The 27,882-nt window shown below is 35.7% G+C and overlaps 1 protein-coding gene across 2 annotated transcripts in view; it reads left to right on the top strand.

Moving 5' to 3' along the window:
- Nucleotides 1-27,882, top strand: part of Lrp1b (LDL receptor related protein 1B) — a 2,085,328-nt gene that overhangs the window by 1,801,067 nt on the left and 256,379 nt on the right. For both annotated transcript variants that reach the window (XM_087654909.1, XM_087654910.1), the window contains exons 52-58: nucleotides 1,193-1,321; nucleotides 3,862-3,984; nucleotides 6,843-6,983; nucleotides 8,403-8,590; nucleotides 14,347-14,530; nucleotides 15,833-15,918; nucleotides 26,258-26,380. In XM_087654909.1, the coding sequence (XP_087511035.1) occupies nucleotides 1,193-1,321; nucleotides 3,862-3,984; nucleotides 6,843-6,983; nucleotides 8,403-8,590; nucleotides 14,347-14,530; nucleotides 15,833-15,918; nucleotides 26,258-26,380 (974 nt within the window). The remainder of the gene's footprint in view (nucleotides 1-1,192; nucleotides 1,322-3,861; nucleotides 3,985-6,842; nucleotides 6,984-8,402; nucleotides 8,591-14,346; nucleotides 14,531-15,832; nucleotides 15,919-26,257; nucleotides 26,381-27,882) is intronic.

The following is a 27,882-nucleotide window of genomic DNA, read 5'->3' as shown; positions in this document are numbered from 1 at the left end:
TATTGAAAATGACTTTAAAAGATAAGGAACTTATAATTTCAGTGGGAAGATACTTATCTTAAAAATTCCTGAGCACTTAACAGCCACATCAATCTTATCTTTCTGGTCTCATGTATGTCAAGAAAAGTGAGGGAAAGGAAGACCTGGGTCTTTTGGAGATTTTGCGGAAATAGTCCTCTGGGACTACCTTGGGAGCAAAGCTGTGAGAAGCATCTTCTGCTCACAACAATCATATGACTGCAATGCGAAAAGATAAAAACCATCTACTAAACTGCATTTAACTTTGGTTTACATGAGTGGAAACACGTTTTCTATCAATTAAATCAGTCATCTTAATCAACCAGCTAAATTTTTTTCTTTTACATTCCTCTTTCTTCTCTCTCCCTTTCTCTCCCCCTTTCTGTCTCTGCTTCTCTGTCTCTCTTTCTGTCTGTCTCTCTCTCTCTCTTGAATTATTAAGGATCGAGGGCAAGAGTTAGCAATTGTCAGTCAAGCAATTATCTCTTTCTAGGCATTATAAAGCTTTATAAAATGAATTATATATGTAGATATTTGGCATATGTTTTGGACATTACATTATATTGAAACTTGAAAATTGAGATTGAGTTCCTTTATTCAACAAACATTTTATGTGTACATTTAAAAGTACCTATGAGAGATTGTCCTTAGAAGCACAAAGAAATATTTTTGCTCACCAGGTCAGCATGTAAAGTTCTGCAGTTGTAATCTTCTCAGATTTTCAGCTTATGGACGCTGGTTTCCTTTCATGTGAAGTGTGATAAGTAATAATTCTGCAGGATTTAGGGAGGTGATGTATTAAGTGGTTCACAATTGCTAAGCTATGAAATGCTTTCATCACCATCCCTCCTATTGTTCCTACCTATGCAGGGTCAATTCCTTCAGAATGTCATCTATTTAAGAATCCCAGGGTATGATTTGACATACTTTCAAGGAGAGACAGTATATAATATGATACAGCTATAAACAGGACAGCACTTGCAATCAGGAAATAATATATACTTAAGCAAGAATATGTAGACAATTATTAAGACAGAAAGAGCCATGATTCCCAATAATTCTCTGTCCTTCAGTGCATGCAAGAGTCCATTGCCTATTTCTGCAGGACTGTTGAACAGTGGCCATTTTCCAGTGGGTGCACAGGGTTTAATACCGCTTTTCTTCTGGGTTTAAGGTGCCGTCACTTGTGCTGCTGACATGTTCAGCTGCCAGAGCTCCCATGCCTGTGTGCCCCAACACTGGCTGTGTGATGGTGAGAGAGACTGCCCCGACGGGAGTGATGAGCTATCCAGTGCAGGCTGTGGTATGGACATTGTCTGAAGTTGTGTGTCAAAGAATTCAGTGGCACAATTGTGGGGAATTGTTTTTGTCATACCATAATATACTTTCTTTTACTTTTCTCATTTCAGCAGTTAATCAAGATGTGATTCTATAATAATAGTTGTTCAGGAAGCCTTATACACTCAATATCATAGAAATGGTCAATATTTGCACCATTTTTAAAATTATTCCACTGGCTGCAAATTTACTATTTCAGTACCAAAAGAGCATAACATCTTACATAGAGATTGTTGGTTCTTCTAATATTTTTTATTTAATATGTCTCCCTTTCAAATGGTTTTTGAATGTCTATTAAATGCACTCTATAAATTGCTACTATTAAATAAGTACTGACCAGGAAGTCAGTGGACACTTACTGTGTCTGGAGATTTGATATTAACCCTTAGGTCATGGAATACATGAAGTTGAAGGATCAAGAGGAAACCTTTGAGGTCAATTTACCATGTTTCTGATTCAAGATTATATTAAGGAGTTATTCAAGAGGAAAAGTTTAGATAATGTTTTCCATGGTTAGAAGGATAGAAGACCTCCTCATATGAATGTAGATATCAACAATCAACTAGTGATCTCTTTATCAGAACAGTTTTTTCAGATTCAGTCTATTGAATGAAATCTGACAATGTCATGATTTTCTTTTAAAGACATAAATCATCACATCTTTAAAATGTTATATGTGAGCTCATTGATGCACATGTATGCCAAAGGAATAAAACTACAATAGAAAAAAATTGAGGCAGCCTAAATTGTTCCCAACTCATCCTGTTGTAGAATGTACAAAAATATGATCTTGAAGCGGATATGTTTTCTATGAAGGTCAATGTTGACACTGAAGGCAGAATAGCAAAGGATTATGAATTAATTAAATAATCAACATGATCCCACATGAGTTTGCTATTGTAGTTAGTTAGCATTCTAGGAGGCATATTAACACTTGTGAGTCACATGGGTATAATCCAATAAATTATGCTAAAATACAACAAATTGCTCTCAAGTGATCTGAAAGTGTTAATGCAAAGTAAGTTACTGCTGCTCTGTTTTAAAACAGAATGTATGTGTCAGGATTGGTATAATTCACTTGAGTTACAGCAACTGTCATACCTCAAAGTTACCTGAGTTATTAGCAACTCTTCAGTTTTAATTTTATTAAAACATGTAAAGTTAATGTTGCTGCTGTGTGACCTCTCTATAGTGATTAAAAATAACTTTGTTCAAAGTAAATTATACTGGACTACATTCCCCCTCCCTCACACACACAGATATCTTTCTGTTTTGTCTAATCATGGTTCTATGCAGACAATTCAATGGAGGATAGTGGAGGTTGCTTTAGAGGGGATGGGGCAGCTGGATACAGTGGACTGAAAGGGGCATGTGGGACAATATTTGTAAATTCCCAAGTCTCACAGTAATGTACTTAAGGGATACTAGATCATTACAAAAAATGGACCAATAATTTTGTGTTGACTTTTTGAAACCTGACCATATTACTTTATCTTGAAGGACAAAGAAAAGAGGTGCTATCCATGGGGACACCCATGCCCATTATATGCTAATCAATACAGTAGTAAGGATTTTTAGTTAAGGCACTTTTTATTTACATTATTAAATACTGTCAGCAATGTCGTAAAGTATGTTAAGAAACAGGTAGAACACAATTAATATAGAAATAGAAATTTTGAGAGTGCCCATAAATTGTTGAATACCTAAATTGAAAGGTCAGTTCTATATACCTTATGTAATCATGGAAATATTGTCAGAGAGATTTGAATACCTTCATTAAACAGGGGGAGAAGCAGATGAACAGAGATGGTGCAAACTTTCTCGAACATGAAAATATAGGGGGCAGAGCCACTTATGAGACTTGGATCTGTGGCATTTGCCTATAGCAGATCAGATATTAAGGATTCACTATGACCCAAACCCTAAGTACTATAGCATTCACACTTTTAGGTGACTACAGAGGGTGCTGTAAAGGCTTTTGGCCCTATGTGTATAATATGAAAGTGGATTTTTTTGATTGGATTTTATTGCAAATTTGATCAACAATCACTTAAGCTCTTTCTGGAACACTACTTTCATGATGCTATGTTCTTGAGGGGATCAATATTCCATTGCAAGGGTCAGTATTCATGGTATTGGTGGAATTAGGGTGGGGCTCAATTACTTGTAGACCTTAATTTTTCTTGAATTAGGATGCTGTTTCTGTAGGTTTCTGAAAGGCTTTTTTAAGAGCGATGTTATTCTCAGTCTTCCTAATGTACCTTCCTTGTCTCTCATGAACGTTGTTTCTATTCACTGAATCAGCCTTTGAACCATGCATGTATCTATTAGCATTTTAATATACATATGAGATCATTCATTTGCCTAATACATTGAATAGAAATACATTAGCATTTTTTCTGAGTACCTACAAACTGATAGATAAAAGCTTCACACTCTAACCTTCAATTAGGAGAGAAGATGAAATATGTCCTTATGTAATTTTATGTTTTGTAATTTCTTTAGCACCTAATAATACATGTGACGAAAATGCATTCATGTGCCGTAATAAGGTATGCATTCCCAAGCAGTTTGTGTGTGACCATGACGATGACTGTGGAGACGGCTCAGATGAATTCCTGGAGTGTGGTGAGTAAGGTGTCTTATAGGATTAACTGCTCAAGGTCCATTAAAGGAATGCCAAGACACAGAAGTAACCAAAACAAACAGGCATTTATGAATGACTCCAATGAATTCAGTGTTACACACGGAGTATAGGAATTTGTTCGATCTTGAAAACATCCATTTTTAAAATGTTTTCTTTTGCCATGAATTCAGAGCAAATGGCTGTCAAACTGGGAAATGTGTAGAAAAGGCCTTAGCGTAGAAGTAGTTAAAATTCTTTGAACTTTGAAGATTAGATATGACAGGCTTATCAGACCTTAGCTGTACATAAAAAATGATATTCAAAAATGAAGTTAGTGTTTTCCTTAATTTTTACTTTGACGCATGTACTACTTAATGTTCAAATTATCATTATGATCACCAAGTGTATCTCAGAATTATGTTGTTTATTTAGTTATAACATTTATTTCCTCCAGAATAGAAATTTTAGTATAACTAATTATATATTAAAATTCAGTTTAGAGTCTTCTGGAAAATCATATATTTTTATGAATATTAAAATGCTAAGAACGAGTTAATTTATGTAGTACATATTCAAGGGCATATTGAGTGCTTAGGTAGTATTGGCATTTCACTGCCAATCAAGGCTGACCACCTTGGACTGTAGACCCAAGGCCCATATTTGATGTCTTATGTCATGGATTCAGTGCTCTGCAGACTCCACACTTTGCAGTACACTTGATGCTTTCCTCCGTTTCCCATGTGACGTTGACTAATTGCCATATTTCATTCTTTTGTAGTATTTTTATCTTTAGTCTTTGATGGGGTCTCTGAGAAATCTCTTTATATATATATTTTTAGAGTTATTTCATATTTTATCTTTCAGTCCATATATTTCAAGTAGCACATCATAATTCAACATGTACTGTTTTTAGATTGGTTATGTATTTATTCACTCATTACATATTCACCTACTTATCTATTTGAGGTCAATGACTGACATAGAATTTGCTATGCAGATTAGCCTATACTCATACCCACAGATATGCCAAATCCTAGGATTAAAAGTATGTGCTAAAGGGAAACAGGATGTCATAATAGCATTTCACTTGTAGATCTATTTCTTTTACCATAGTCAAGAAATACTACATACATAAGATGACTTTGACCTGCTTAGGGAATTACTAGAACATTTTAAAAGTGAACAATGTGGCTCTGAATCATATAAGTAATGATGCCTTGGAAGGAAATAGAAAACCTATAGCTCACTCATGACTAACTGTGGAATGGGCAGGATAGAGGCATTTCTAAATGACACGATTTGGAGAATAGCAATTCTGCTCGTAAGCTTTGGAACACAATAAAGTGAGGGATAGTTTTTGTGATGCAGGAAAGAAATGTGAGATTTGAAAATTTAGTTGTAGAAAGCAAAAATGTGATGTTGATGAGCCCCACTACTATATCAGACCTTAGCACTAAGATTAGCACTCAGGTTAGCGCAGACTAGGAAAGAGGCAGAGTCAAAACAAAGAAGGAAAGAAATCAATACGCAAGACAACAACATCACAACCGATAATCTGGAGTTGAAATGCTGGGTTGCTACTCTAGTGTTATAAGCTGTATCAGGAAGTGCTTTTAAACAGGAAGACTGGGGAAAAGAAGCCCTGGAGAGTGGATTATGAATACTTAACCAGGAAGAGTGTGCAATCAAGAGCAAGAAAAATGCTGCCAAAAAGTCAATCCATTAGAATCCTGGGAGACTTAAATTTGACAGCTTTGCTTAGAGTTTTATTTTTTCCTTTTAATCTCAAAGAGGAATTTCTAAAAGAAGATGTTACAGGAAATGATGTTCAATTAATTAATGGGAAGTGGAAGTTGGTAAGTAGAAACAACAAAATTCTGCATACAAGTAAAGCAAAAAACATGTTTAGGGACATGAAGATGGCTTTGCAGCTGAGTGAACCAGACTGGATTTGTTGTGCTTCCTAACAGGGACATCCTGCTCCTGCAGGGACAGACTGCAAACAGGATGCTACGGCAGCCTCCACTTCCACTGTCCAGTATGACAAATTCTTCAGTAAGATGTGCAGTGAATTGCCTTTGCCACTTCATAAGGACTTAATCAAATTCTATCTCTAAAATTAGAAGAATTTTTACCACTATTTTCTAGGAATGCCCATTTATAATTTAAAAGGAGAAAAATTTCATTATAAACCTTAATTTAATAAGTCAAACATAAACATAGTTTAAATAAAACAAACAGATATTAACCTTAACAAATGATGCTTTATTATATAACTTGACTTTGAATGGCCCTAAGAATTGGCATATTGGACGGGTGGCCCCAAGAATTAGCATACTTAACAGTTACAAACATTTTTGTCCTCATTCTTTTATAAATAGGATTTTATTCTTATTAAATAAGTTCTTTCTGAACTTAATAATGTTTGGCAAGCATAAGTATACCATTACAATTTCTGAGAAGAGCTGCTGGAGCTCAGACTCCGTTTACCCAAAGGTCTGATACTACACATAACCAAGCAACCATGCCCGAAAATAGATTATAGTAGTTATCATTCTGCTTCACATCCTGAGAAAAATGGGTCAGACATAGACAATCACAGAATAGAAGCAGTTGGTTGTGTGGAATAGTAATCTATTCTTACCTAGAAACCTGGTGCCTTATTTCCAAGTTTATATTTGACGCTTTTCTGCTTTCACACAAAAACCATGTCTTACAGAAGTAATGGAGAAATGAGAAGAATTTTCCAGAGAGGCGTATTCTGCCTACTTGCTAATTAGGGCTGCTGTCCACTGAGAGGGTAGAGTGCCGGTTAATTTTTGTAATGGGAGCTTATTGGATGCTACATCCTCCTCTCTAGGGTACCGGCAGTGTGGTCCGGAAGAGTTCCGCTGTGCAGATGGGCGCTGCCTCGTAAACACACTATGGCAGTGTGATGGTGACTTCGACTGTCCTGACAGTTCTGATGAGGCGCCAATCAACCCAAGGTGCACGAGTGCAGGTATCACACTACATAATACTCTGTTCACCTTCAGCTTTCTTTTTCTGGTTTCACTTTTGTTTCTTTGAGACGACATTTTTATACACAGCTTAGGTTGGCCTCAAACCTAGAGTTCCCTTTTCTCAGCCTTCTGAGTGCTCACATTAGAGGTCTGAACCACCATTCCCTGATTATGAAATTCTGCACTTAATTTCTACCTAGTTAGGTATTCAGTGAAGTAGACGCAAAGAACCAGACACATGATTCTACTGGTTGCATAAAGCACCCAGTGGTTACATTTAAGGTTGTGCCAAAGAATCTGAGTGCTTTTTTACTCTCTCACTTCACAAATACATCATATTTGCTTAGGGAGGAAGTTAGTTCTTATATGGTTCAGGCTGACTTCGAATTCACTGTGTAGCCAAATACAACCTTTAACTTCTCCTTTGCATTCACCCTTTAAACGCCAGAATTATAAGTGTTGGTACATGTTTCCATGATCAATTTTAATCTTTAATTGATATTTTATATGAGGAAATTTTCTCTCCATAGGGTCCATAAAATGAAATTATAAGATACATTAAAAATTTAATGACATATCATCAGACTACAATATTATTTATTTCCATAAATACATGTAATTATTACATTTCAATAAATTTTGAATAATAATATATTGGAAATGATTTACATAGAAATTGTATCTATTACACATATTATATAGAATTTGATCACTACAAATAATTTGAACAGAAATACAAGAACGAATTATATGCATACTTGTAAATACTCAAAGACATGCCCAAATTAATTTATGCACAATTTCACTATAAGAAAGACTGTTCAGTCATGTATTTCAGTGAAAACTCACTTTTTTCTGATATCCCGTACATAGTGAGGCTTTTCTTTTAAAACCACATACTGTGAACAGTAGCATTCAACATTCCAGGTTTACGTAGCTGCAAGCTACACTTTGTAAAGCTGTATGCCGAAGAACTATCGTTCTCCACCAATGTCCTTTTTATGCCCTGACTAAAAATGTCAGTGCTATATTTTTGGAAGAAATGAATTTAGTAATAGTCACCTCTTCTACCTTCTTAGCTTTCAGTGACAAATAATTTCTCAAAGATCTATAGCTTGGGGGAAATGTCAAGTCATCATTACACTTTTGAACTCATTATTCACAGGGTAAATGAGACAGAATACATTAATATTGCTATAGGTGCTTCCTTTGAAAGCTGATTTCATAGGAAAGCTAGGTCTTAGGTAACTGTAGATCATAAGCTGTCTGTTTCCCCTGATACCAGTCTGTGCGGCACCTTGTATGTTAACCCCATGTTACTTCTGACATACAAGTTATCGTTTTGTGAGTGTTTTCTAGAATGATGTCATACAAAGGCATGCTTTTTATATTCCATATGTTTTATTTTCTTTTTCCAGAACATTCGTGCAACAGTTCATTTTTTATGTGCAAAAATGGCAGGTGCATTCCCAGCGATGGTCTTTGTGACAATAGGGATGACTGCGGTGATGGCTCAGATGAGGCAAAATGCCACATAAATGAATGTCTGAGTAAGAAAATCAGTGGATGTTCTCAAGATTGTCAGGATTTGCCAATCAGTTACAAGGTAGGCACTCATCAAAAATAGCAAATCATATGAAATGTCAGAAAATGATACAATGACAACTTTATTTCCAGCATGACCTTAAAACTTGAAAGAGAACTGTAATTTTCTAGGTAAAGAGATATACAGAAGGATTTCTCTCTGAAAAGGGATACTGGCGTACATATGAGAGTTATAGGAATATAGTTGGAAATAAAATATCAAAACTTTCAGAATAAGAGAAGGGAGATTTTGCGAAAATAACTGTAAAATGTTCACTCAAAAAGCTCTCATTTCTCTGTTCTTCCTGCTGAATAATCTTGCAGTGGGGTGGGTACCCATTATTTATTTTAAAATAAAAGCTATAGCATTACCAGAAAGACATAAAGGGAAAAGTCTAAAAATTATGCATTATTAGAAGCTTGGATAAGTACTGTTCTCTAACTCTTACTGAATTATGTAAATCTTTTCTACTAGTACAGTTTTTGTGAAGAGAATGACTCATTGAAAAAAGATGGACAGAAATAGCTCTTAAAGTCATGGATGCGGTATAACACTACTGACTTAGTAGTGCTACAACTGATAATTAGTTGGGAAACTCCATTAAGAACAGTTCATTTGCAGCCTGAGGCTATCACTCTTTGGTAGAACACTGCCTTCCTAGCCCAGGTCCCTTGCTCACAGAAAAAATAAAGTAACCCACTCGAAATTTGGGTGTTTTGTTGCTGTTGATTGTATTGTTTTGTTTTGGTTGTTTGATTTATATCAGACAGTGACTCTGGGAGAACTCCCATTAGGTTATGTCCTCTATAAAGGGGCAGCCCATTGCCAATTAGAAATGTCTTTGGACATATACCTTGTTTTACTGAGTGTTTCACCTAAAGAACTTAACGTTTATGGACATTAGTTAAAGATCATCCTTATATGTGAATTTGTCTACATTTATAAATACAGGAGCTAGAGAAATGGCTCAGCAGATAGAAGCACTTGGTGCTATTGGAGACGACTAGGTTCAATTCCCAGTACCCCTATGACAGACAGTTCACAAGTATACAATTTAACCTAATACAGCATCTGTCTCCCATAGCTAACCTCCCTAAACACACACACACACACACACACACACACACACACACACACACCCAACAGCTACATGCTGGAAAGACTCACAAATATAAGAAATATACATCTAGAAACATAAAGGTGTGGGACACATATTTGGAGAATATTTATAAAATATCAGAATAAGAAACACATAAGGTTCTTGTAGTCTCAAGGGCTGTGTCATATTGTAACATCAGTGTAAACAGTTTCATACATCACCAGTGATTCAGCAGGAAATACATAAACTCTGCAAAGAAGACCTGAGAGAAAAGATGTGTCCAGCATGAAGATACTAGGCTACATGTTTTTGTGTTTGCTGTAGCAAGATATGAAGGGGTATTTCTGCAAAATGCAAATTCAACCTAATACCCATTTTAATCTTGAATTTCTGACAGTATGATTACTATTACATATGATTACTATTATAATTATGGTGGGGCTCAATTACTTTGTAGACCTTAATTTTTCTTGAATTAGGATGCTGTTTCTGTAGGTTTCTGAAAGGCTTTTTTAAGAACAACGTTATTCTCAGTCTTCTTAACGTACGTTCCTTGTCTCTCATGAACGTTGTTTCATACAACGGAAAAGTCTAAAAATTATGCATTATTAGAAGCTTGGATAAGTACTGTTCTCTAACTCTCACTAAATTATGTAAATCTTTCTACTAGTACAGTTTTCATGAAGAGAATGACTCACTGGAAAAAATGGACAGAAATAGCTCTTAAAGTCATGGATGTGGTATAACTTAACTATATTGATAAAGATTATATAATATACATACATATGTATCTCAAGATCTTTACCAATAGAGTCGAGTATACATATATAAATGTATATCATATAATCTTTTCAAAGATACATATATGTGTTTGTGTGTGTGTTTGTGTGTGTGTGTGTGTGTGTGTGTGTGTATGATATGATATCCCAGGTATGTCATATCATCAATCATTATTATCATTATTCCTGGCAGGAAAAATATAGATTAAAAATGAAATATCGTTTCTGAGGATGAAGCTCAATGGCAGAATCTCTGCTTAGCATGTGCAGACATTAGGTTGACTTCCTATCCCAAAAAGTTAAACAAAGTAAAATAAATATATTGAAAAAGCTATTTTTTAAAAAAATAGGATTAGGCTTTATTTTATCTTAAGAGGCTGTTAGCTTATGTACACATGTAAGCACTGAACCACAAGAAGAAGAGGCTCAGCAAATGAACCAGGACAGCACTTAAAGGAGAGTCTGTAACTAATAATAAACTAGCAAATGTTTATAAGTCAAGGGAGCAGAAACATATTTTTAGTAATTTACATATTATCAACACAGAAATCTCTTCTGAATATATCAAAAAGGTTTTATAGAATTATTGTAAACCAGAACATAAAATTAAAATTCATAGTTTTACTTACAATAGTTAAGTATCACATAAGTATATTTATTGTGTGACAATAAGAAGAGATACACTACATGGTAACAAGGATCTTTGGAAACTTCGTACATGATACAAAATGAGATTTTCATTTAATATGCTTAGTGCACAGGACATATCCTATTACATAGAGAATATTTCCCATGGAGCACCATGTCATATGACACTGCATATCTTAAGATTCCTCATCCTGCAATACTTGGTGGTTAAATCCTTTAAATATCAATTTTGTTTTGACTTTTCTGAATGTACTTGATAATGAGGTGAAGGTTCTGCTTTAAATATACTAATGTAGTTTCAAAAAGATATATGAAGCCTGAAGGATTACGATAAATTATGTCCTTAAATGCATATCTGTCTATGTTAAGTAAGTTTAATAAATAAAATGAAACATGTACTAAATGAGTAAAATTTTAAGTTTAGTATTATGAATAAAATGTTAAGAAAAAGTCAAATATTGTATATATATGTCGCATATACACACACATACATGGGAAGAGAGAGAGAGAGAGTGAGAGAGAGAGAGGGAGGGAGGGAGAGAAGTTGGACTTCTGTCCTAATGAATATTATATAAGGATAGTATTTAAGTAGAATAGCTGTGTACACAATACAATGGGTACGTTTTCTGGAAAAATATTTTGTAAGGTTTTTCTCTTTTAATAGATGAAATAAACCTATGTATTGATGTGATATACACATATTATCGGAAACTATCCTTCAAATTCCTCAATAAAAATTGCTTAGTAAAAAAAAAACATAGAACTTAGGGATATTGAACATTGTACACATTTGTTGTGAAACATCTGTGAGAAGTAGAATTATTAAAAGCTGAACATGTGGGCTGACTGGTCATATCAGTGGTTGAGGGTACTTGTTAATGTTGGGGTTTGGTATCTGTGCATGAAATGAATTCCAAGGTGCAGCATTCTCTGGTTGGCCCTTCCTTCAGTCTTTGCTCCATTTTTGTTCCTGTTTCCTTCAGAGAGGAATGAATCTCAGTTAAAATTTTTGAGGGGAGAATGGGCCAATCCCCCAACTGCGTGCGGGCCATGCCTATCCACTGGCTATGGTCTCTACAGGCTTTATCTCCTTTTTCTTGGATAAATGTCATTCCCTTTGGGTCCTGGTAACCACTCATTTCCCTGGCATCTCAGGCTTTCTAGTGACCACCCCGCTCCATTCTCTACCACCCCACTGCTATACATTTCTATTCATTTTCTGGACACTCTAGACTTCTCTCCTGTGTCTTCCCAAACCTTATCCTGCCTCCCCCTTTTTTCCTTACTCTCCTTTCCCCACACCCCCAGTTCCCTTCCTCCCTTTACCTCAGCTGAGGCAAAGGGGAGGCACAATGGGATGGGGGATTTGAAGAGTAGAAACCCGGGAAGGGAAACAGCATTTGAAATGTAAATACATAAAATAACCAATAAAAATGAATACTTGTTACAAAAGCAAGAAGACATGAAAATATGAGTTCAGTCCTCAGCATTCACATAAACTGTGAGTAGGGCAGTTCATACCTGTATTAGGGGCAAAGATAGGAAGTCTGTGTCATTTCAGTGACAACTACCCTTATCCCAACTGGTAGCACTAGGTTTTAATGACACTTTTAAAAAACGATAGAGAATAGGAGACTAGACTCCCAATGAGCTCATCTGACCTCAGATGATGCATATTTACACAACCATATGCACAAACAGGAAACATCCATTTATATACATACACAGAGATAAAATCTTGACAGAAGTTATAATTGACTAAATGTGAATCTTTGCTAGATAATTAGAAAAAATTGTCATCTGCTTTTGGGAATGAAAATATTCCAATTATATAACAAAAAGAAGATATAAATATTTGTTAAAAATCTATATTATAAAAGTAACTTTTATTTCCCCGATGTAATTGTTGTTTAAGAGGCTTACTGCTGAATACGCTCACCCTTTCTAGTTCTTTCTGAATTCTGGCTTCCTGAATCAACTCAGCTGTTCTCATACAAGTTCCTTTTCAAGATGACTGATTCAAATTGGCTTAGCTTCTCACAGAATTGCTCTGCTTGACCTCAAACTAACTCTGGTAGTCTGTTTTCCTGGCTACTTATATCTTCACCTGTGTCTAACTTGTTCTCTCTGCATCTTGTGTCTGTAAAACTGAGCTGTAAAAGCTGCCTTTCAACTCCATGAACTGAACTGCTAACAACTCCACTCCACTGCCATGCCTCTCAACTCACGGACTAAACCAAACTAACTGATTAGCGCTCAGAGATCAGCATGCCTCGGTGTCCAGAGACTTTTTACATGAAACTTGCTGTATACCAGTCTGGTATTGAACTCAGAGATCTGCTTGTCTCTGTCTTCTGGGACTAAAGGCATGTCTGTATTACAGCCAGACCACATAGACCCAGAAGGTCTTTGGATGTGGTCTCTTGCCAGGGCAGCCATATTACTTATTTTGGTAAAAATCAAAAATGGCGGAACAGTTCCGGTACATACCATTTCACACTTTCTCTCCCGGGCTCCCTCTGACTCGAGTGGTCCATGAGCTGTGGCGTCCTGCCTTCACTCACAGTTCCATCTCATCCCACACTGCTGATGGCTACACTCTGAGCCTGTGGCAATCTCTCTACCCATCTAGCTTCCAGGGTGGTTGTTACCATGCCAGGAATACATATCCCAATTTCGTGACAGGCCAGGTGCATTCCACCACCATACACCCTCTTGAACTCAATTAAGTAGCCACATGAAAGAACACACCACACAATATCCTCTGATCCAATTGATAAGATATAATTTGCTCATCCAGACAACACAAAATCCTGTACACACCCGGCCCTTTAAAATAGTCATAACAACCTGTAACTATGCACAGAGAAGAATCTTAACATCTGCTGCCACCATGTTTTCCCAGCTCCTTCCTCCTCACTTCTCCACTCTGGCCCATCTCTCATCTTCTCCCTCTCTTCTAAAACTTCTGTTCCCACCTCCCTTCCTTCTTGTCCAATGATAGGCCTTCACCTGCATAATGGCATGAACCTATACCAGTGCATACAGAACTCACTCATTCTGGATGAAAAATCTGCTATTTTAGCTTCACATAATATATGAAATTTTACTAAGGTTGATTGTCAGGAGGCTGGATGACTTTCTAGTACCTATTTAAGTGTTTTTCTAGTGTGAGCCTCACTAAGAGATAACCAATAGAAACAGACAATGCCAGTAACATCAGTTAAACATTCTCATTTTTCTCTTCCCAGTGCAAATGCTGGCCTGGATTCCAACTGAAGGATGATGGTAAAACATGTGTAGACATTGATGAATGTTCTACAGGTTTCCCCTGTAGTCAGCAATGCATCAATACATATGGAACCTACAAGTGCCGCTGTACAGAAGGCTATGAAACACAGCCTGATAACCAAAATGGCTGCAGGTCACTCTCAGGTAGTTAAATGAATTTGCCCATAATGGGAGCTCAGTGATAAAAGTGGATATTGAATGTTATAGTCATTTTTATTGAACTCAGTCCATGCTCCTGTGTCTGAGAAATCAAAATTCTTCCTTCAGGATTAGGATCTATTACTGTGACTTTTTACACTGGACATGTTCTACTCTCTTTAAAGGAAGATTGCATTCTTGTCTTATGAAGTATAAAGAGATTTTGTAATATTGAGAGCACCTGCATATGGTGCATGCTTCTCTGTGGCAGAGATTATCATCACATGTTGGCCAAAACAAAGAGACAGTATCGTAACATTATTGTGATAATTTTTCTTGTATTGCTTTCAGTTATGCATACACGCATGCCTTGAAAAACCATAGGCCAGTAATGGTGACATCTAAAATAAATCCTACTATATACTATTTTAGCAATAATTTAGCTATTCAGATCATTTAAAATTTCTGTTTAGTCTAAGCATTCTGGTTTTTAAAAAAGCAAGACCTATACTTTTAAATTAGGGAAGTAACCAAACATATCAAAATGAAAAAAAAAAACAATAAGGAGGACAAATGGCATGGAAGACAAATTATATCCCCTTTAGTTTTTAAACCATGAAAACTCAAATAACGATATTGATTTCATTTAAATATTTATTCAAGTAAATGGATATACAAAACTTTGAACTGTTTTTCTTTAAGAATTTATTTCTAAGTGAAAACTACAGCGTACCAATTTAAAGTTTAAGAAAATCTCATAATATACTGAACATTTTGTTCCGTGTCTTTTTATACATTTTGTAGCTTTGAAAATTTGTAAAAGAGTAAGGCATGTGAGCTGAGCATTTGTGAGAGAATTAGTAGTATACAAAAGATTAAAAGTAAACATGATGAAAAGTGGCAAAATTTTTAAAAAACAACTCAACATCTGGAACTTAGAATTGGTTAATTATCACGAAGGAATTTCTGACTATCTGAATGTCTGACTCTACTGTGGCTTCTAACACACCTACATTATCACTTTCTGAAATGCTTCACAAATATAGTATTAGCTACTGTCTTAATATGAGATACATTATTAAATGTCTGGAGAACTAGAGTTAGAGAAATACATGTTGAATTACTTATATTCCATGTTTTTTTCATGAATATTTGTGCTTAACTTTCTTAAAGTCCTGAAGACTTCTGCTGTTATTAGTCAGGGAAGTAACTACATAGTTATTTACACTATTATAAACCAAAATGAACGAGTCAAAAGAGAAGTCCATAAGGGTCTGATGCCTAATACGATTTTCTATTTGCTTTTAGATGAAGAACCCTTCTTAATTCTCGCTGACCAACATGAAATTAGAAAAATTAGCACTGATGGCTCCAACTACACACTTCTAAAGCAGGTATGATAGGTATATATATATATATATACTACCATGTGTTTTGACTGTGATTAGCAAAGTGTCACAAATTGTTTTATGATGCTGCATGGAAGAAAGAAACGATGGTAAGGATAGTATATGCTAAGAATTGTCTTAGGAATGCTATATGAGAAGTCTCTGGCATACTAGAAATGGCAAAGTGTTTGTTTAAGTTATTTTGTAACCTGTCCAAATTAGTAGGCATACTGTCAATTTCCTGATGTCTCCTAAGAATGAATGGAATTTTTTTCTACTACTAATTTAAATAATATAGTCTTTATATTATGCTATGTCAATTTATGGAGAGACCATTAACTATCCAGTTTATAATTCAATTGAGCCACAGAACTGGATATATAGTCACCATTTCAGTGACAACTCCTTGCTTTATTTTCCAAAGTCCTATATCTCAAGACACATAAACAGCATGCTTTTTATTGTCTTTCATAGTGGATATGATTTTAGATTGTTTTTGATAGAATGAGTTTTTTTCTCCAAGATACATTTGAAACTATATAACATAGTAGAACCACTTCAATATATTCCTGACTCCTGTTGGCATTTGTATTGTTGCCAAACATGAACATTTGAATGGAAATGTACTTCAAATGCTTCTTAGAGAAAGCAAAATATATAAAAATGTAGAAGACAGGATTAGTCAGAGTTCACACCTACCCCTATGTCTCTGTGAAAAAAATACTTTTTAATGGTGACCACTCAATGACGAACCAGGCCAGAAAGACCAAAGAAAAGCTGTGCACGAAGCCTGCCTGAGGGTTTCTTGAGGTATATAAGTTTTGTTATGCATCATCATTTCATTATAATATTATTAAAAATTAGGAATTCCCGGGAGCACAATCATTTCCCTCTCTTTAGATTTAGTATGTAAAGATGAAGAAAAAGTGATAAATATTTTTTCTTGATAATTTGTCTCTACCCAAATAAATGAAAAGATATTATCTTAAAATTAATTTGTATACGTGCTTAGCAATGTTGCTCTTTCTAGTGTTTTGAATTTTACTATTTTAATTGCAGTCAGTAAACATCTCAGTTAATTGCATTGTATGAAATTATAACAAATGGTAGAACTTTTCTTAATATACATGCTTTAAAAAATGATTGTCCTAATCAAGCTGTGGTTTAAATTCATATATCATATGCAGGAAATGTACTTTGATAACATGTATCATCATAATGGAAATTGGTCTAGTGTCTTTCAATATGTTATACAATTCAACTCAAACAGTGCCTTTATTCCAGGAAAATTGTTTAAAGAAACAACATACATTTTTCTAAATTAATCATCTTGAGTAAAGGAGTGCAAATCTTCAGCCACAGAAATAAGAAAGGGGAATAGGACTTTGATGAAACTAATTTTCAGCTCTGAAGCCAGAGCTAAGAGATGACTTAGTCTAGGCACATCCTTGGCTGTTACATTTTTACATCTGATTCTTCTGAGAGAAGAGTACTGTTTTCTGTGCACATTAAGGGACAACTGCAGAAAAATGTCCACCCTTGGCTAGATTGGAAATGTTTTAATTTTCTGTACTAGCAGATTTAAATATTATAGTAAGCTGGCTAAATTTGGATTTGAATTATCATTATATAAATAAATTTGTGTTAAGAAAGTAGAGGACAATGACTGGAATTACAGATAATTCCTTGCCTAAATGATAGACAAATTTATATTCTCTTTATATGAGCTCTCTATTTAACCATGTGAACAGAATCCCTATCTATATACATTATCCATCTAAAGAGAAAAATCTTCTGAATAAGAGAAGTTTCCGTTTACTGGCATTTATTTATTTATTTATTTATCTATTTATTTATTCTTCAATAATTTATTATTTTTCATTCACCTCACATCTTTCTGCAGCCCCCCTCTCTCTTCTCATTGTAGATATGCCTTTACAAATCCATTCCCCCACTACCCCTCCCCTTCTCTGGGGAGAAGGAGAAGCTCTACTTGGGTACCACCCAACCCTTGGACATCTAGTCCCAGCAAATCTCGATAGATCCTCTCCCACTGAGGCACAGCCACTATAGTCCACAGAGTGTGGAGGGAATTGAATGGCAGGAAACAAGAGTCAGAGAAAGTCCCTGCTCTAATAGAGGATCCACATGAAGACCTTGCTGCACATCTACAACTAAGTTATAGGGAGCCTAGATACAGCCCCTGCAAGTTCTTTCGTTGTTGGTCCATTCTCTGTAAGCCCCCATAGACCCAGGTTGCTTGACTTTGTAGATCTTCTTGTAGTATTCTTGACAATTCTATGCCCCATATCACCCACTCTTCTACAATATTCCCCTAATGTTTGACTGTGGATCTCTGCATCTGTTTCAATACTCTGATGGATGAAGCCACTCTGGAGAAAGCTTTGTGAGGCTCTTGTTAGCAACCATTGCAGACTATCATTAACAGTGTTAAGTATTGGCTCTCTCACATGAGAAGGGTCCCAAGTTTAAGCAGTCACTGACTGGCTCTTTCCACAGTCAATGTTCCTATTTTGTCCCTGTGCCTCTTGTAAGTAGAATTGTCTTGGGTTGAAGGTTTTGTAGGTGGTTTGATATCCCCCACCCTTTACTGGATGTCTTTCTGGCCACAGGAGATGGCTACTTGAGACTCTATATCCCCTGCTGGTAGGAATCTCAGCTAGGGTTGCTCCCAGAAACTCCTCATAGCCTTCCCCATCCCAGGTCTTCAGCAACTCCCAGAGATTCCCCCAACTGATTTCTTTTCTCATTTCCAGCCCTCTCCAACACTTCCTCTCCCTATATCTCATTCCACCCCAGTCCCTGCCTCACTATGCTATACTTTAAACTCTGTTAGCTGTTTTCTTTCCCCAACTGAGAGAGATTTACATATCCTCCCTTGGTCCATAATTATTCCTTGGGTCTGTGGATTATAGCATGTTTATCCTGCAGTTTATGGCTCATGTCCACTTATGAATTACGGCTAATGTCTACTTAAATGTAAGTACACACTACACATATTTTTATGGTTTGGGTTACCTCACTCAGGATGATATTCTCATGTTCCAACCATTTGACTGCAAATTCCATCATGATTTTGTTTATAATAGTTGAATCATATTCATTGGGTAGATGTACCACATTTTCTTTATCCATTCTTCAGTTGAGGGACATTTTCTTTATCCATTCCTCAGTTGGCGGATATATAGGTTGTTTCCTGTTTCTGGCTATGATAAATAATGCTGTTATTGCCATAATTGAACAAGTGTCCTTCTGGGATAATGGGGCATCTTGTTGGCTGTATGCCCAGAAGTGGTTTACATGGCCCTGGGTAGAACTATTTCCAATTTTCTGAGAAACCACCAAAATGATTGTTCAAGTTTGTACTCCCACTAGAAATAAAGGAGTATCCCCTGCTCCATATCATTGCCAACATGTGCTGTCACTCAAGGTTTCTTATCTAGCCATTCCAAAGGATATAAGATAGAATCTCAAGTTGTTTAAATTTGTCTTTACCTGATAACAAAGAAACTTTAAACATTTCCTTAAATACTTGTCGGCCATCTAAAATTTCTCTGTCGAAAATTTTCCCTGGAGATCTGTACCCCATTTTTGTTGTATTACTCAGTTAGTTGACATCTAATTTCTTGAGTTCTTTAGATATTAACCCTCTATGAGATGTAGGGTTGGTGAAGATATTTTTCTCATTTTGTAGGCTGCTGTTTTGTCCTATTGATAGTGTCCTTAGCCTTATAAAAGCTTTTTAGTTTTGTGAGGTCTTATTTCTTAATTGTTGGTCTTAATGCCTGAACCATTGTTGTATTGTTCAAGAATTTGTTTCCTGTGCAATTAATTACCTACCTTCTGTTATATTATATTTAGTGTGTTCGGTTTTTATGACATGAATTTATTAAGCTGTCTAAGAAGTAGTCTGGAGAATATTCTAGTGGTATTTTAGGATTCTAATTTTTGTAGTCAGTTCAGATATGCACAGTGAATTTAACTTAGACTTTCTCTAGATTTAGATGTGCTAAGATAATTAATGTTAGTTCCCAATTTTAGTTTTTGTAATCATTCATGATTAGCATTGTCAATAAGAATGGACTTACTGTCATTCCTTTGAGCTCAGTAAAGCCTTGAACGGAGTCATTTATTATCACCTCATATTGCTTATTTATGACATGTGATTTTCGTGGGGATATGCTATCTGTCTTAGTTGAGGTTTTTATTGGTCTAAAGCAATATGACCACAATCTCTCCTATAAAGGAAAACATTAACTTTGACTGACTTACAATATCAGAGGTTTAGTTCATTATCACTATGGCAAGAAGCATGCAGGCAGACATGGTGCTGGAGAAGGAGCTGAGAATTCTACATCTTGATCTACAGGCAGCAGAAGGAGACTGCCTCATTAGGCATAGCAGGAGCATTTGTGAGACCTCAAATCCTACCTCTTCCATAATGACCCACTTTCTCCAACAAGGCCACACCTCCTAAGAGCACCACTTCCTACAGGCCAATTACTCAAACACCTGAGTCCATTAAGCTGGCATTTTTATTGAAATCACCACACCATCCTTTTCATAGTGTGAAGACAAAGTAAAAAGAGGTTGCTTATGTTAATCATAATAATGCATAAGAGTGAACCTGTGACATTTATATTGTTATTACTAAACCTTAGCTGGTATGAAAAGTGAAATTGAAAGAAAACCACTTTTTCTTTCCACAATTTCCTGGATTGATTCTATTGATAATCTACTGTATTTCTCTAGGATTCTTGGAAAGAAGTAAAGTATGCACATGAATTATTTAACCTTGGCCTGATTCTTTTAAAGGACTATATGAATTGAAGACCCAACAATTACTATATAATTCTGAATAAAAGTGGAAAGTGAAACCAGACTTTGTAATTGCCATGTTCATTAATGCTGCTTCCCCAAATCTAAGCCAAATAAGCAAGATATCTCTCTTGCTGGAAGGTGCAGATCTTTTAGCTTAAGACTCATATAAACAAAGGTGTGCCAACCTTAGAGTAAATGTTGATGAACTTAGTTCTCTATCTCCTAGCACCAATAATCTTCTAATTGAAAATACTTTGTATATGAACAAACTCTTCTGCCCTTTTAAGGAAACAGTTCAAATTCTGATCCATATCTTCTTAGTCTACTGAGACTATAATTAGTTCAGTCTTAACAAGTGTTCAGAACTCAGCTAATTCCTGATAAATCATTTGAAAAATTCAAGAGGCACAAAGCCCAGATCTTGGTAATACAAAGCTCAAATAAAACAAAACTGCAGCATACCCAAGCCAAACACTGGGGCATCCAAAAGCTAATACCTGAGTTTAGGTTGTTTGGCAACTTGCCAGGAAATTTACACCCATGGCTCTGAAGGGAGGCTTTTCTTCTGTTTCACCTTATGTGGAATAAATATCTAGTTCTTCCTCGGTCAAATGTTACTATAAGGCTACAACTAAGATAGTAATCTTGAAGAATTGAGCATCTGAAATATGAAATGTTACTGCCACATCTTTTTCAGCTATGCAGATGACTATCCAGTGTATGGCTTATTACCTTAATGGGTACTCTAGCTCACCAATTTAGAATGTTCATTTCTAGTTTCATCACATAAAATGCTATAATAATTTCATATCTCTACTTAATTTTAACTTTCCTTTAAAGTCATATTCTTTGAGTTTATGGAATCATTTGCAACAAATACTCTTATGCAGATGCTTTCTTTATACTTGAAAAATGCATTAAAAACATGGTCACATAAAGTCTAAGACATTATTATAAGGTGTGGAAAATGAAATCAGAAGAGTGACAGGATGACTTATAGGAGTCTTTATGTGACATTTTGTTCTGATCTTTTCTGTGTAGGCAATAACAGCCCTACTTAACTACAGCAGCGGACTTGAATGAAATCCCAGGGAAGCCCAGATGTTCTCTCTGAACTGGGCAATCCAAAATGTCTCCCTCTACTGCTTGTATTTCATGTATTAGCTTTGGAATATTTTCCAGATAACCAAAGCTGCCCACTGAAATGCTATGAGGACATAGCTGCCATTGTGTGATCATTCTGAGATAAAAATCACAGTTACGCTTCATTTGATGACTCACTTATGGTGTTCCAATTTGTTTATTTTAATGTAATTTATCTTACTGAGTTTTGTATAATTTACTATTAAATGGCAAACAGATTTTAGTATATTATTTATTCATTGTTCTTATTCACATTCTTCCCCTACTTTTCTTTCCTGTTCTTCTGTCCTAATGCTATTTCTCCATTTCTGGTTCAGTAGATCATATACATATAGTTAGAATAAACATAAACAAGAAGAGTTTCAGGGTCATAAAAATAAAGCTGAAATGGGGTTGTCCTTTAAAATGTGCTTTGTTATGAGTAAATCACATAGTCTAGGTCACTATGATGAAATTATGAAAAGAACAATAGAAGAGATAGTTACTATGTATAGTGTGATGGGGATCCTGTAGAAGGAACAGGCTCATCAGTTTTGGAGAAGAAATTAATTTTCCAACTTACGTCTTTATATATATATATATATACATATATATATATATATATATATATATCTTAACCATATATATATGATTAAGATTAGTTTTAGAACTTCCCACAAGTTTTATGGTCACACTACAATAAATAAATAAGTCATCTTCCCCATATCCTCACCAGTAATTGTTGTGCTTCCTTTAAAATTTTTATTTTCTTTTTAATTTATATTTATTTTCATGCAATATATTTTGATCATACTTTGTCCTCTCCTTAAATCCTTTCAGATCTTCCCTATCTCTTAGGAGCCTAACATCATACTCTTTCTTTTTCTCTAAAAACAAACAACAAATTAATTAACTAATTAATTGAATTAATCAAACATCCAAACAAATACATACATACATACATACATACATACATACATACATACATAAATATGAAAAATCCAAAAGAAATAAAACAAAACCAACCAACCAACCAACCAACCAAGCAAACATAAAACTCAACAAGACAGAAATTATCTAGTCAATCAAAAACTGGAGTTCATTTTGTGTTGGCCAACCAATCTCAGGCATGGAGCCTTTCCTGGAATATTTATCAGTGAGTGATTAAATCCAGTGACACTCCACTGGAGAAAGCTCATATTTCCTCTCCAGCAGGCATCAATTGCAAATATGTCCTTAGTTGGGGTGGGATTTATGTCCATCTCCTATTCTCAGTGATGAAATTTTTCTGGCTTGCTACTGTGAACATCTTGTGGTTTCTTGTTACCTGACAGCGCCTGTGCCACCATGGTACCGAGAGCTGGGCATAGGCCCGGGAGATTTAACAAAAGACACAGACTCGGGTCATTCATCAAGAGAGAATGCCATTTACTCAAGGTTCCTGGCATGCATATATATATATATATATATATATATATATATATATATATATATATATATATATATATATCTTAGCCCCAGAACTTTGTTGTTTGACCATTTTAACCATAACCACTATATCGTGTGCTACAAGCTAATGGAGCAATTCATTCCATAGGGGTGGGGGCTGGGCCCAACAAGTCCCCCTTTTTTATTTATAAATTAGTGCCTGTCTGCCTTACCTGTCATTGGGCAACCAACCCAGGCCTCATGGATCCTCCGTCTTAGGTTAACAGGCACCCCCATGGTCTTACCCATCCTTGGCTGCCTAATTTTTATACATGCTCAGCCATATCTGAGCTGATGTGTTGTTTTCCACCAAAGATAGCATTATCTGTTGGCTGACAGCTTGGGTCTGGGCTATTGTTTTGCCCAAGTGACAAAGAGAAAATGCACACACAAGGGCAGCTCCAAAAGTAATAAAGTCCAATGGGAAGGTGCCAATAGCAGCAGTGTTGCCAAAGTCTCTCTTATGATAGGCCAGGATCAGCTGATTTTCTCACGATTGAAAGGCAATAGAACTATGCTTGGGATCTGCACAACCAGAGCAGAGTCCTCTGGTCCCCAGATGCTTCATGTAGATGGCATTCCTGCAAAGAATAGTCTAAACTATCTCCAGCATTAGTACCATTTCAAATCACAAAGAAAAATGGAGGAATTACACAGGTGAAGGAAGAGATATTAAAATCTTTACTAAACCTACTAATTTCAAATTTAAGGAAACCTTCAAAGGTGATAGACATATTCCAAGAGGCAGTGGAATTAAAAGCTAACCCCTGTCTTAACATCAGAGAAGCAGCATCCAGGCATGTAAGAGGACCACAAACATGCCAGAGAGAAGTCGAGGGAAGAATATGTCTTACCTGTTGTAACTTGTAACTGTTCTTGTACAAGTTTATGCACTGCAATAACTTGCAATTTTTCAGAGAAAAGGGGACACTGCTCTACCCAAAAGGATCATTACTGGATGCAATTTAGCAGTGGTCTCCATGATAAATGTCCCTATGATTCCTGTCTTGTCTCTAGGGGCTCAAATAACTAGGTCCCCATCAGACACAGGTTGAGGGTCCCCCTGTAGGTACCTCCCAAACCTTTACTGGGGGCAAATCCCTGTTTATGTAGCATCCTCAGTACTGGTTGGTTGGTAACCACCATTCCCATCTCACAGCAGCATCTCTCCGAGCTGCCTTGGCACACTGCTCCTAACATTCTCCTCTCCATATGAGACAATCTCTCCCAGACAGCACTGTCCTACATAATTGTAAGTAAAGGGAGCAAGGGGACCATGAGCAGAGACTGTTCCTATCAGACTTTCCAACTCCTTAAAACTAAGAGGAACATATTGTCTAATAAATTGACTTGCACTGTTGGGGTCTGGGACCTTAACAACAGGATACACTGCTCCCTGTCCAGGGAGAGGCTCAGGATAAATTACCCATCTCCTTGGAGCCTTCTTTCCATAACACCACTCCAAGGAAGGATAGGGTTCATAAGCAGGAGGAGCAGTAACTCCCTCTTCTTTAAAGAAGAGATTTTTATTAGGAAGATGAGATTCTGATTTCTTTAGCAACCCTGCACTTATTAATCTTCCTTTTAAGCACCATTATTTCTTTTTCTAATGTCTCTTCTTCATCCCCCTCTAAGCTTGAATCCTGATTTTAATCAGAGATTTATAAAAACTTATGAGGGTCATCATCCTGTGCCACTCCGTATGTTCTTTCTATCTCTGACATTTGTTCCTTTATTTTAGCATCAGTACTCAAGACAGCATCCTTGACCAATCTCCACAAAGAGAATGTGGTGACTAGAATGCTTTCAGGGTCATCTCTCTGCAGTGTTTTTTGCAAATCTGTCTTAACATGTTCACAATCGGGAATATTAAGTCCTCCTGAATGAACAAACCAGGGGCTAACCTTTTCTAAAGGTTTAATAAATTTTTTTTATCTGTTTTTAGTTTTATCCCTGTTCCCTGCTGTTTGAGCAGAGCTACCATCTGATCTGCTAGCTGTAATGTGGAACTTGAGGTTCCCCTGGTGCAATCCTTAAACTTAACTGTGAACTAAACTTACTTGCCGCTGTGCTGCTCACCCAATACATTCCTTTCACTTCCCTGGCTGGCCTCTTGGAATGATTCCATCCGGGGCTCCTCACTTTCCAGATCTCAGCGGGACCTCCACTTGACAGTGCCTGTGCTACCACAGTACTGAAAACTGGGCCTAGGCCTGGTAGATTTAACAAAAGACACAGACTTGGTTCATTCTTCAAGAGAGAACACCATTTACTCAAGGTTCCAGGAAGATATACATACAGTCTTAGACCTTTGTGGAAAAACCCTGGAAGCATGGTGGAAAAATAAGTTTACATTCTCAAGATAAAAACAGGAACACAGAAATGACTCAGGACTTTGTTGTTTGGCCATTTTAACCACAGCTGCTACATTGTGTGCTATAGCCTTGGGCAACAAGCTAGCAGAACAACTCATCCAGCAGAGGTGGGGGCTGGGCCCAACAGTTATCTTTTCTCGTATCAATTTTAATAGATTGTTTTTGTACGAAGACATTTGATACCATTTCAATAGAGGAAGGCCACACAGGCAGGTGAACAGAATTAATTTATTGTTGTAACCTCTCTTTAAAATTTTTTAACATTGCTGAATGTTTATATATTGAAAGATTGTAAATATTGGAAAAAATTAGTTTCTCATTGGGACATTATATTCAAATGAATAATATATCTTTTAAGCATGTGGTACTAAGAAAATGTAAAGATATTTTGTTCTTAAAATATTTGTCACCAATGTGAGTGTAATATGCAATTATTAAAAGGGACATGGTAATTTCTCTGGACACTAAACATTAGAAATACTCCTAATTTTTATTGAAATTGCACTTCCTATTTTTAGGGACTAAACAATGTTATTGCCATAGACTTCGATTATAGAGAGGAATTCATATATTGGATTGATTCCAGCAGACCCAATGGAAGTCGCATAAACAGAATGTGTCTAAATGGAAGTGATATCAAGGTAACTATAGATAGAGAGAATTACTGAATACTTCATTGGTATTGTTGAATAGGTTATACATCTTATTTGATAGAAAATATTGCTTGTATAGCATAGTTGCTTGGATTCAATTTTATACTTTCACTGTATAAATTATTAAAATTTTAAATTGTAAATGAGATATTTTATTTTCATATTCTATTTTTTATTGTTTCCTGCTATTTGTTAAAATTTGTAACTTTAAGAAATGATGGAGACTTGTTTGAAAATTTAGTACTAATGAAATTTACTTAGGTGGAAACAGTTGAATGTACATGTGTATAATATTTATTTTTATTACCTTTTAATTAAATAATGCCACATTTTAGATATGAGCAACTTAGTACCATTTTAATGTTATCCTATGTTTTACATAAAAATATTTTCTCAGTGTGTATGCTGCAAGCTGTGTTATGCAGAAGTTGTTGGGGGCTTGAGAAATGGCTCGGGTATTAAGAATACTTGATGATCTTGAAAAGGACTCAGTTTTAATTTTCAGCACCCACACAAGATGACTCACAACTGGCTGTAACTCGTGTTCCATGATCATAGAGCTGTGGTCTCAGTGGGTAACAAGCATGCAAATTGTTAAATAATAGACACATGCAGGTGCTGACATTAGCACATGTTAACAAACACACAAACAAACAATAAATAAATCTGTTTTTGAAGACTTGTGAATCTTAAAACTATAGGAGCAACTTGCTTAGCTATAATGAGCAGATTTTGTTCGCTGATAAATTTTGAAAGTTTGAATCAAATCTATGAAACTCAATCATGTATTTTCTTATAAGATGTGTTTTAATAATGTCCACATATATTTTGAAGAGAAAGTTTTTTTAAAGTTACATTTCTATCACTTTCCAATTCTTATTCTGTTGTTTCCTTAAACTAGTTCATTGATGTAACATTGAAATAGTAATGTCAATTTTCAAATTTGGAATTTGGAAGAAAAATGAAAAAGATATATCCTGTGGTCCAAACCCTAAGTCAGTATCATGGCAGCCTCCTCAAACCCTCCTGATTTTCTATGTCATTGCCATTGGCTGTTTAGACAAAGGATGACTTCAAAACTTCATAATTTTTCGCTGATTGTATAATGATTTTCTATGATTCAGTTTCCTTCTTTTCACAGTGCTAAAAGTACTAATAATGCAAGTGCTTATCATATGTAACAAGAATTACTTATACATAGTATAAAAACAAAACAAACCATTTATCTTTACTCCTAAAGTCAAACACCTTAGGAATTCTTCCAGTTGGAATCAGAAGCAAAACTCTTTTATTTCTACTTGGTTATGTTCAAACACAGTGCATAGTCCTGACTCTTAATATAATAATGTACAGGACAAAAGGATTTGTGAGAGTGGGGAGAATATTACTAAAGCAATGATGGTATCTGATAAAATAAATATTAATAAAGGTTTATATGCACATGACACAGAATTTTTTTCAGTTTTTGAGAGAATGAGCAGATTAATGAA

The sequence above is a fragment of the Rattus norvegicus genome, chromosome 3 (assembly GCF_021556685.1).
Source record: "Rattus norvegicus strain SHRSP/BbbUtx chromosome 3, alternate assembly SHRSP_T2T, whole genome shotgun sequence".
Classification (NCBI taxonomy): Eukaryota; Metazoa; Chordata; class Mammalia; order Rodentia; family Muridae; genus Rattus; species Rattus norvegicus.
This window is presented reverse-complemented; position numbering and strand designations above follow the sequence as displayed.